Here is a 12,037-nt window from a genome sequence, read left to right on the forward strand (position 1 = left end):
ATCGAAGTATTAAGGTTTTTTGCTTTTCTTTGGGGCTACTATGCCAAAATTAGCGACTACCTTGTGAAGTAAACTTGCATTCGCAACGTGTGGCCGTTGCTTAAATACAAAGTCCACGCAAACTAAGTTGACACTGCGCGATAGCTGATGTGGGCGACCGTAGAGGCATGTCTCCATTAGCCACCGTGCCGAATGTCAACTTAGTTCGCGCAGTCAGCATGTGGCCTCAACCGCAATGCCAGGCGATCAATGTCAATTTTTGAAACATTCGCCTTGTCAGATGAGCAGACTCCAAACAGCAGCGAAGAGCACTGTAACTTAGCATTATTCCTACTAGCGTGTACTTCATTAAGTGCTGACAAAATAACTCTTGATTCATCCTTTGGAGAAGTTGGATCATTCTCCACAAAGACGACCCTCAAATGGTCGACAACTAATAGTCGATGCACGTGTTAGTTTTCTCTGTCACACTGAGAAACTCTGTGTTACTTGTGGACAAATGTTTTTGCACCACTGCAACGGTACTTTTACTTTGCTGACACGGCCAAATAGGAAAAACAATTCAGCGGATTTCTTTGTCCACTCCTGCAACTAGCCGGTTTTATTGCTTCGCTGTCCAGAATATAGAAAACAATTAGTGAAGAAAGAAAGCATTTATATTGTCACTCACATCTTCGAGCAATAATTTGCCATTTATTATTATACCGAACGATCTTAAGCAACTGTATTTTATCTATGTAAAGGACTTCGTTGATTCTCGTCGTATATGTTGCTTGTAGAAGTCTTAGTGAAATGGAAGACCCGTAAACTTCGTTGCTGCTTTCGATGGATCTGTTTTATTGACTCGCCGTTAGTGATACCGAAAAACATTTTAAACTTCTTTCAGAAAAATGCGTCCTTATAGCATCTACTATTATATTCGCCAGGTTTGCTTCACAGGCTGGTTGTTACAACTGAGGCGCAGAGTATGTGCGCGTCTGTGTTTAACACAAACGTCCGTACAATAAAGCTTAAAATTGCAAGACAATTTTATTTAGTTGTTTTTACTTTTGACCTGTACTGCAAATTACATTGTAACCACTGTAATGGCCAGTGGGCTGTTCGTTATCTCATAACGAAACATTGTAATAAACATTATATACATAGTATTTGCTTTCCCGGCACGGTCGCATCAGCTATTGTGCGACGCTTCTACTCTCCGAGTAAAGCAGCTAACGGTTAGAACGTTAGTGCAATGTCTTGCACTCCGGCGCTATGTTTGGCATCGGATTTTGGGAAGGGGAAAGAGGGGCAAAGGGAGAAAAAAGTATGGCGCCGAACCACACGCTAGGAGAGGGGGCAAAGGCAAGCAAGCAGACTGGGAATGTGCATGTGAGAGCGTTCGGGAGTGGGGAGGCGGGCTACATGAGACTTTCGGCAACCGCTGCTGCCTGGTAGGCGAAGTTCGCAATGAAACATGCTTTGTCCGGGTCTGCCAAGTTCGCATCGTAGCTGTCGACGTTGAAGATCACGGAGCCTGCGTTGCGACTCATCACATCTCCTTGTGCCTTCAGTTATTTTCTCGGCGTGAACTTGTGTCTGTCTGAGCTTTCTTGGATTCCGTGCGCGATAAATATTCGTTAGTGCCCCGACTTCTTATCTGTTACGTAAACAAGTGCCAGCGAGTGACGATCTCGGCAGATGTTAAGCGAAGCGTCAACTACAACGGAAAAGAAAGAAGCTGCAAGAGACGAATATGATTCACGAATCTGCAAATAACTATACATCAGTGTGAGCCCATAGTGAAAAAAATTGCCTTCTATCTCTAATCTTCCACAAAATTGCTGCAGGCTACAAAGATTAAAAATCCTGTTGTACCTATACGTATTCGGAACAAAGACGGACAGCGTGAGTGGTGAATAACTTCAGAACTGCTATTTTATTAGTTGTGACTTTCGTAATGGTAAAACAGGAAGTGATATTCTGAAAATGCGCCTTACAGGAAAGATCTGTTTTAAAATAACACTATAAACGAAGTACTGAACAAGAGCGCAGTTTATGGAGATACTCGCTAGACCTTCGTTATAAGTATCTGAAAGAGCGATCTATTGGTAGAGGAAATAATTCGCTAGAATATTTAGTCATGTCTCTATGTCTAGTCTGCAAGACTTCGCGGAAGAGTGGCTTGGCGACAGTGAAGTGGATGAATATTCCTCTCAATTTGCGAAACACACCTGAGAATTTCAAATAAATGTAGTTGCTGTTTTGTGACCTAGTAGAAGACGCAACTTCGCCTCCAAAGACATTTCTGGGTATTATTTACCCACTGCGGTGTGTAGTACGTAACTCTTCCATGTGCTTAATTAAACGTCTTCGTAAGTAATACTGCAGTGCATCCCAAAGCCATCGCAATCGAAGACATTTTTGACTGGTAAGTACAGCCGTATAAACGAAGCATTGTTGAGTAAGGTGAGCGTTACAAGTTACTGTTTTCAAGAATTATTTCAAAAGTTCTGGGGAATTATTTGGCATCAGTCATAGAAAGGAAAGAACAGACTGCTGTGTATCTTTGGCTGAAAAGATAACATTGTTTTCGGGCAGCACTGCTGTATACATTGAATCTCGAACATCTTTTTGTTTAATCGTGTCAAATATATTTGGACGTTGTACTACATTATACGTTGCACGCTGAATAGTACCGACCCGTACAGTCACTGCAACACCTTGATCATAAAATTAAAAAAGTTTTACATTGTTGCGCATTGTTGTGTTACTGTGTTGATTATTATGAAGTGAGTGGGGGCAGTAACTGTTACCGCTAATACCTGACGACGTGCCGAAAAGTATTCGCCGGTGTAATATTCTCTTTTTCTACCCACAGTATGGACGATTGATTATTAGAATTATTATTTTTATCTTTGCCGGTGAGCAGATGGAAATCCATTAAAGCAGTAAAAGTATATTGATGTGCGTACACTTAAAATTCACGTGTAATACACCTGCATAGTATGTTTGGTTACCATTACACTCAGTAATGATTTTTTTTTGGAACATATTTATTAAGGGCGGGGGTGGAATAGCTCATTAGCGCATGGATATAGGCTACATTTTTATAATTCTCGTTTTCATTTCGTATTTTCCGTTGAAGTGCTTGTTTTCAGTAACACCAGTTATACAGCAAAAACGAATATTTATAAATTAAATTATTTCTTTTGTCCGATTTATTAAATCTTTGATTATTATTCATGTAATTTTTGTTTCCGTATCCTTCCGCATTTTCATTTGCGCCCTGCGGGTCACGCACTATTTTTAGTACCGAGTTATTGCGACAGATGTCTCGCGCGACGTTAAAGAATTAGCCGATGGAGAATTTTTAAGAATTACAGTTTTTGGCAGTGGTAGTTCAACAAAATGACAATTATTTCACAATTTGCACACATGTAATGTGCACTTCAATTCATTATATCGCTACGAATTAAGAGGAAACACCGAGCGTAAAAATGTTGTACATTCGTATTTGGCGGTAGTCATAGAGCCACCCGCAATCCCAATTTTTGGGACGCCGCTGGATACGCGTTTACGCTTGGCCGATGAGGCCGGTAGGAGAAAGAATGTAGAGGCAGGGTTAGAAGCAGCTTCCGTTCCAAGTAAGTATTTTGTAGTGGTAGAAGCAATATCGGTGGTAAGTTCGTTGTTTTTACGCATGTAGATGTATTTTTGTTGGACGTATCTGACGTAAGGCAATGTCAATGTCAATTACTAGAAAAATAGTAGCGCGAGTGAAAGTGAAAGTGGTTCTATTTGTAAGCGAGAGTTGTAAACACAGGAAGTTGTGGAAGGAGCTCTGTGTTGTCATTCCCCATATTGTAAATATTGTCACTGTGAGGAAATGAATTGTGATTGTGTGATGAGATGCTGGATTAATTGCACTTTTTTTATGGACGCCATATTCCACCATTTTTGTTTCTGTAGTTCAAGGACAGAAAATATCACTTTCATGTGATGAAACAGGAGGGATGTAAGGATAATATATGCGTAATATTCCATAAAAAAAATCATAATGCGAAACAGCAGAAGACTCTTGATATGCATGCCGTGTGATTATTACTGGCCTATTACTGACCGGCATTTGGTAATTATATATCTTGACATTTAAAATTATTCGGTTCGTTCACGTAGGTACTTCATATAAATTCTAACGTGGTTGCTGTTGTTATACTTGCAGATCAGCTATAAAAGAAATATTTTTCACCTGACATATCTGGTTACTTATGTCCAGCATATTTGTTTCTACATATAGCAGAATAATGTACTGAATGAAATTGAAATTTTTTGTTTTATTGAATTGATTGCTTTGAAAATGCGAAAACCCAGTAAGTAATGTTTTTGTCATTTTTATTATTTGCAGGCAGGTGAATATACGTAATGATGGCAGAAACACAGCACTTTTGCCTGCGTTGGAACAATTATCAGAGTAGCATAACATCGGCTTTTGAAAACCTTCGTGATGACGAGGATTTTGTCGATGTGACACTAGCATGTGATGGAAAGAGTCTGAAGGCACACCGTGTTGTCCTCTCAGCATGCAGCCCATATTTTAGAGAACTCCTTAAGGTAAGAGTATCTTGTATTTTCCATTTACAAACTTGATAAAATCACCATCGAGTTCTGTAAATGGCATGGAATGTCTTTCCTGCCTTTTAGCCTTGTAATTCCTTTAATTTTACAAAGTTGTTATTATACATATGGTGTGGTAAGAATTTAGCTAGTTGGTGGGCATCATATAACTTACAGGGTTGTTTGAATTACTTAGTGTTTTGTAGTTTTACATAGTCTCATTAAAGTGATGTACAAGCTGAGTACATGTCATATTCGTAGAGTATATGCTGTATTTGCATTGCTGCAATCCTGTCTGTGTAATTAAAGAAGTTTTTCTTTTCTTTTTAACAACTGCTGAAGCATATATTGTAGTGCGACTTATCTTTCAAATGTGCCAGTGAATCTGTTTTATTGTATAGTAAATATATGGAAAACAAAATTGTGATAATTTACAAAATGCATCTGAGAACAAGGCTAATTTATGGATCTGGAAGTTTTCAACTAAGAGAGGAAGAATTAAGAGAACCACTTACCATGTAGTACATGTAGTTAGCAAGTGATAAGTTGAAACTTCTTGCACTGTATAAAGTAGCTTCAAACCCCTTTTGTGTTTGCAATCCATTGTGACATATCATGCCTATCCATTGTGTCATATTGTACCTGGAAACAAAAATAACAAATTTAAGTATTATAAATGCTGCTGCAGTGTGTTGACCACTTCACAAACGGATTAAATGTAATAGCTGCATTATTGACATTTTACTCATAGTTCAGGATGATTTCATTAATGCAGATCACGTGGTGTGTAGTCCTAAGAACACAAACAGTGAAAACTACTACAAAATCATCACATCATATGGTGTACTAAAAGGTTGAATTAAGTTAATTGTTTAATAAGTTTTTTGTACAAGTGTGTGGTGACGATTGGTACAGTTCATGTACATTTGCACACTTTGTTACTGATGCACGGTATCTGTATTGCACCTTTTGTGAGTTACATACTTCATCGAGCAGCAATATTGGCATATGTCAGGAACTCATAAGTGATGTATATAATACCCAATGTAATTTACTGAACAAATTAAACATGTTAGTACCAGGTGAGTTGTCAAGTGTTTAACATCCAGAGAACAATGTCCAGAAACAGCAGGAACTATATTTCTGGAAACAGCAGAGAGACGTTGGGTTATCAGAAACTTCGGTCATGTTAGGTGTTGAAAATACGTCAATGAACTTCATAGACAAATTGAGTGGTTGTGGCACAAACATTTCTCACACACTACGTAGTATAAGGAAACAAATTTGTAGATTTCCTTATGAAAGTAAGGAACTTTGAATAGATGCCTACACACTTGAGAATGACTGACAGTTGGCGCATTAGCACACATCTGCTGTCAAAAAAAAAAAAATCAGATTAAATAAAGAAACCGTATAACTCCACGGTGTAGAACCATGTAATTTTTTTCTTTAGAACTGGGTAAGAAACTTGGAGATATCTATCCAGAGATATGAACAAACTGTATCAGGCTATTAACAAATTCCAGGGGAAATTGATTTACTTCATGTCAAAACACCTTCCACATTCAGTCTACTACTCACAGGACCTGTTACAGTCCAATTAGAATTTTTGTACATCCATCCTACAGCCCAATCCACATCAAATGAATCTCAGTTGTTCTCATTGTTGAAAGAGTATCTGACTGGAAACAATTTTGCAGACAGTAAAGAAGTTAAAAGATTCAGTTTGTAATGATAATGTTCTAGTAAAGCTGGTGATTGACATATACACCTCGTTAAATGAAAATTTTGAGCGTCATAAATGCCTTTACTTTTTGGATAAACCTTTTGCTTCCAGCTAAGTAGTTGAACTTTATATTTCTGATGCAACACACATGACATTACTGGTACATTTAAGAAAGCTATAAAATTATGTGACAGATCGTTGATCAGTACTTACATTCAGGAGATGGCATTTTAGTCATGTTGATGCTTACACAAGACCTGCCCTTCTTTTTCAGCCAGCCGCACCATGTCCCTCTCCAGAACTAATAGTTCTGAAAGCTAAGGTAGTTCTTTATACTTTTATTGTGTGTATGGTAGTGGAAAGGTAAAGGCACCAGAGAGCCAATTCTGATGTTACCGTTGATAATGGAAGCAGAACTAAAGAAAAATGAGGACACATTCATTGGAAAAGTGTTCAGCAATGTCGAGTGGTGCAAGATGTTCAAAATTCTGAGAAGAATAGGGATAAGCTGTAGGGAAAGATAGGTCATATACAGTGCGTACAAGGACCAAGAGGGCACAATAAATGGAAGACCAAGAACGGTGCCGGCTGCGGTGGCTGAGCGATTCTAGGTGCTTTAGTCCGGAAGCGCGTGACTGCTATGGTCGCAGGTTCGAATCCTGCCTGGGGCATGAATGTGTGTGATGTCCGTAGGTTAGTTAGGTTTAAGTAGTTCTAAGTTCTAGGGGACTGATGACCTCAGATGTCAAGTCCCGTAGTGCTCAGAGCCATTTGAACTAAGAACGGCATGTTTGGATTAAAATTGGTGTAAGAAAGGCATGTAGTGTTTCACCTATACTGTTCAATCTGTACAACAAAGAAGCAATGACAGAAATAAAAAGAAATCTTCAAGAGTGGAATTAAAATTCAAGGTAGAAGGATACCAGTAATAAGATTTGCTGATGATATTGCTCTCCTCAGTGAAAGTGAAGAAAAATCACAGGATGTGCTGAATGGAATGCACAGACTATTGAGTGCTGAATATGGATTGAGAGTAAATCGAAGAAAGAGGAAAGTAATGAAAAGTCACAGAAATGAGAACAGCATGAAACTTAACATCAGGGTTGGTGATCATGGAGTACATGACAGTAAGGAAATGTGCCACATAGGCAGGAAAATAACACATGACTGAAACAGCAAGGAGGACATAAAAAACAGACTCTCACTGGCAAAAAAGGCCATTCCTGGCCTAGGCAATTCTACTAGTATAATCCTTAATTTAAGAAAGGAATTTCTGAGACTATACATATGGAGTACATCATTGTATGGTAATGAAACATGGACTGTAGGTAAACTGGAACAGAAGAGAATTGAAGCATTTGTGATGTGGTGCTACAGACAAATTTGGAAAATTAGGTGGACTGGTAAGGAAAGGAATGAGGAGGTTCTCTGGAGAATGTCAGGAAAGAAATCTGTGGAAAACACCGACAAGAAGAAGGGACAAAATGGTAGGACTTCTGTTAAGAAATCCGAGAGTAACTTCCATGGTACAAGAGGGAGCTGCAGAGGGTAAAAACTGTAGAGGAAGACAGAGATTGGAATATATCCAGCAAGTAATCGAGGACATAGGTTGCAAGTGCTACTCTGAGATGAAGAGGTCAGCACAGGAGGGGAATTCGTGGCAGGCCGCATCAAACCATTCATATCTGACAACTCAAAAATGGTAGGGCTAAAAATTTTACTCCCAAAAAGTAGATGTTGGCCAGCAATTCTGTCTCATAATTTTATAGTTTTCTGAAATAAATTTTCTATTTGATACTATTGTTGCATTTCTACTGGTTTTAAACAGTTGTATGTTCAGAGTATGATTCAACGTATAAGGGCAAAAGCCGAAGTAACGCTTCATCAGATTTTTTGCTGTTACAGCCTTCAGTCTGAAGACTGGTTTGATGCAACTCTCCACACCAACCTACCCTGTGCAGGTCTCTTCACCTCTGAACAATTGCTGTAACCCTTATGCCTCTGAATATGCCTACAGTAATCAAGCCCTGGTGTCTCTATCTAGAAATTTTACCCCATGCACTTCCCTCTATTGCCATATTGACAATCCTTGATGCTGTGGTATGTACCCATCAACTGATTATTTCTCCTTTTAAGCAGGTTGTGCTGTAAATTTCTTTTTTCTCCAGTGTAATTATGTGCCTCCTTGTTAGTTATGTAAATGATCTGGTCATCAACTTTCTTCTGTACTACCAAATTTAAAAGCTTCCATTCTATTCTTTTGTGAATTGTTTATCAACCCCATTTCAGTTCTGTATTAGGCCACACTCAAGACAGATACCTTCAGAAAAGGCTTCCTTAAAGCATTTATATTCAGTGTTAGTAATTTCCTCTTTTTGAGTAATGCTTTCCTTTCTTTTGCCAGTCTCAGCTTCAGCTATCTTCAGTTACGTAACTTATTTACTACTGCTGGTGTCTCATTTTCATATCTATTTCCCTCAGCATCACCTAACTTCATTTAACAGTCTTTCATTATTCTTGTTTTACTTTTGTTTACTTTCATCTTATAATGTATTTTCAAGACACTGTCCATTCTATTCAGCTTGTATTCAGAGTCCTTTGCCATCTCTGACAGCTTTCATTATCACCTACTTCCCAAAATATTATGAAAAAATTGTCACTGTTCCATCGTGGATTTTCTATACTGCCTTCTCAGAGAAACAGGTTTAATAACATGGGGCTAGGCTACAACACTGTCACTCTCTTTTTGGTTGCTTTTTGTGTACAAGTTCTGAATGATGTTTTGCTCCCTGTAATTTACCCCTGCTACCTTCTGAATTTCAAAGAGTGCATTCCGTTCAACATTGTCAAGCTTTCTCGTAATCTGCAAATGTGAAATTATAGATTTCTCTTTCTTCAATCTTCTGACATAAGTCATAATGTTGGTATTGCCTTGCAAGTTGCCATATTTCTTTGGAATCCAAACAGATCTTCCCCAGTGTTCCTTTTTGTCAACTTTGTTATTCTTCTGTAAATATTTGTATTTGGCAGCCATATCTTATGAAATAAATAGTTCAGCAGTACCTGTCAGTACCTATTGCAGCTATTGCACTCTTTTTAATTCTGGGGGTAATGTGCCTGTTTTGTATATTTTCCCTAACAGGTGAGATGGTTTTGTCATGGTCGGTTCTCCTAAAGATATCAGTAATTATGAGGGAATTTTGTCTACTTCAGGGGCCATTTTTTAATGCTCTGTCAAAGTCTTTTTACAGGATCATAACTACCATCTTGTGTACTTCTTTGCCCTTTTCTGTAATACTGCGTAATATTCTCTTTAATTTCATTTCTTTTGTGCTGCCTTTCCGTGTATTCCTTTCACATTTTAGTGTTCCCTTTTTTGCTTGGTGCTGATTGGCCATCTGAACTCTTGATCAAACAGCTGTTCTTTTTCCAGAGGATTCTTTAATATTCTAGTAGGCAGTTTTTATCTTTGCTATGCTTGTACAGCCTTACTTTTCTCCTCTAGCTGTTTGTGAGTGCAATTTTGCACTTTTTCGCTCTCAGTTTTTAGACATCTGTACTCCTTTTTCCCTTTATCATTAGCTGCATATTTTTACTCTTGCCAGTTAAATTCAGTGTATTGTGTGTTATCCAAGGATTTCTACTGGTCCTTACCTTTTTTTATGCCTTCACTATTTCATCTCTGAAAGCTACCTATTCACCCTCTGTTGTACTCCTCTCTGTCAGTAGTCTGTACAGTTGTGACCTTTTGTTAGTGCCAAGCAGTGTTTTGGTTTTTGTCCTAGCTGGTTTAGTGCAGCTTGAAAAGCAAGAAGATCTTATTCACAATTCCCACATGTTGTCAGTACAGCAGACTCTTTCCAACTGAACTAATTAACATAACTCAAAACAAATACTTGTAACTAAATAGGAGGAGGTTACGTGGATAGGCCAACGTTATGTATGGAAGCTTAGCTTTTCTTGTAGTTGTACTGTATGTATATTAATTTAAACCATTAACTTTCCCTGTTTGTGTGTTCGTGGTAGTTAATAGTGATGTTGATATTGGCTATGTAAATTACGTGTACTGCTGCCATTGGCTCGAGAGATCACACAACATGACGTATGGTTGGCTGATAAAAGTGCATCACAATCTCGATTTCAGTGCTTCAGAAGCTACTATGCTGTGTTTAGTGGCATTTGTATTTATACTTACGTAATACAAAAATATGCAGTGTACTCATTGCCACACATCAAAGATCTTTCCAAAATGCATTGTTTTGTGCTAGGTTTCATTCTCTAAAGTGCTGGGAACTTCTACACTCATGTATAAAACCTTTATTGTTCAAAGGATTGATAATTTTTACTGCTCCGAGGGGAAAGTATATTGTCACTTAACATGGAAAAACATACTTTCACCAGGGGTACAGAGTATTTTCACCTGGAAAAAAAACGTGTTTTCACTGGGCGGAAAGTAAGTTGAAATGGGAAATCCAGGAAAAATACTTCCCCATCCCTACCAACCCCCTTATCTGTGTATACACCCTGTCTTTGCAACTGTGTTGTTTTGTTTGCAGATCAGTCATAGGATATTAAAATGTTTGTGTAGCAGAACAGGTACAACTGAGAGAAAGAAGTTTGTTTCATGTTCCATGGATTATTTTCCCCAATAAATCATAATGATGTGGAACAAGTCACTTTATATTCACATCACAAATTAATTTGCAAATATGGCTACACACTGAATATTTATAAGGTGGCGGTGTTTTTTTTTTTTTTTTTTTTTTTTTTTTATCAGTTGTGAGATAGTGATTCATGCCTACCACTTTTTGTATGTTACAGAAACAGAAATTGTTTTTTGGAATGCAAGGAGTTGTCAAGGTTCAGTTTTTTACAACTTTGTCTTGCTGTCTATCAGACATTTTATATCACTGCGTAAGTGATCAAAAATTTTTGTTACACCATTGTACAACCCTTTTTGTGCTAGACAGTCTTAATGTGGAGTAATGAATGTCATTTTTCCTTTTGGAATTGTAGTTATGTTGTAATCTCCCCCCCTCCTTCCTTCTTCCAGCTATTGTCCATATTAAACAATGCCCATTCTCAGTAATTAATAAGCAAAGCCTTTATGAAGTCTTTGAGAGGATCAAAGATTACAATAAATTTTCATGTTTACTTAGCTTGTCACGTTGATATGGCTCCAGTTCTTCTTGTCTAGGGGTCTGATTCTTGAAGCTGTGTGTGTGTGTGTGTGTGTGTGTGTGTGTGTGTGTGTGTGTGTGTGTGTGTGTATTCTCACATTTTAGTATATCATACAGTCTTAAGATTTTTCACGTTAACAAATCCGAAATTACATTGTTCACACCTATTATACAAAAAACCGTCTGTTCACATCAGAAGCAAGCTTACGACTCTCACACTTTACGGAGAAAACAATATTCATTCCAAAGGGTTTACAATTTTGCTTAACAAATGAATTCCTACTAGCTTTGAATTCCTATTAATTTCTGTTATTATTTCATAAATGACTCCAGAAATAAACACAGTAAGCAGTAAAGGATTGCATAATTAATAATAGAAATTTAAAGTGTGCAAATATTTCATAATTTCATGTGTCTCTAAAAAAAATAATTTTAACTGTTCATTCAGAACTAGTACATATCGATTATAACACTGAAACTATAATATTTTATAAAGTAATGCTTTTTCAAAAAAATTTAGCTTAAAATATAACAT

The 12,037-nt window shown here is 37.6% G+C and overlaps 1 protein-coding gene across 9 annotated transcripts in view; it reads left to right on the top strand.

The window, feature by feature from the left end:
• The first annotated feature begins 1,414 nt into the window (after window positions 1-1,414).
• Window positions 1,415-12,037, top strand: part of LOC126474009 (broad-complex core protein) — a 163,929-nt gene continuing 153,306 nt past the window's right edge. For 4 of the 9 annotated variants that reach the window (XR_007586555.1, XM_050101408.1, XM_050101407.1 and 1 more), the window contains exons 1-2: window positions 1,416-2,410; window positions 4,388-4,593. Coding sequence is in view for 8 of the 9 variants with exons in the window: in XM_050101408.1 (XP_049957365.1) it covers window positions 4,405-4,593 (189 nt within the window). In the remaining variant the exon portion in view is untranslated. Of the gene's footprint in view, window positions 2,411-3,351; window positions 3,627-3,813; window positions 4,112-4,387; window positions 4,594-12,037 lie in introns of those variants that run through there. The other 5 variants (XM_050101404.1, XM_050101401.1, XM_050101409.1 and 2 more) reach the window with 4 other exon arrangements.

The sequence above is a fragment of the Schistocerca serialis genome, chromosome 4, assembly GCF_023864345.2.
Source record: "Schistocerca serialis cubense isolate TAMUIC-IGC-003099 chromosome 4, iqSchSeri2.2, whole genome shotgun sequence".
Lineage (NCBI taxonomy): Eukaryota > Metazoa > Arthropoda > Insecta > Orthoptera > Acrididae > Schistocerca > Schistocerca serialis.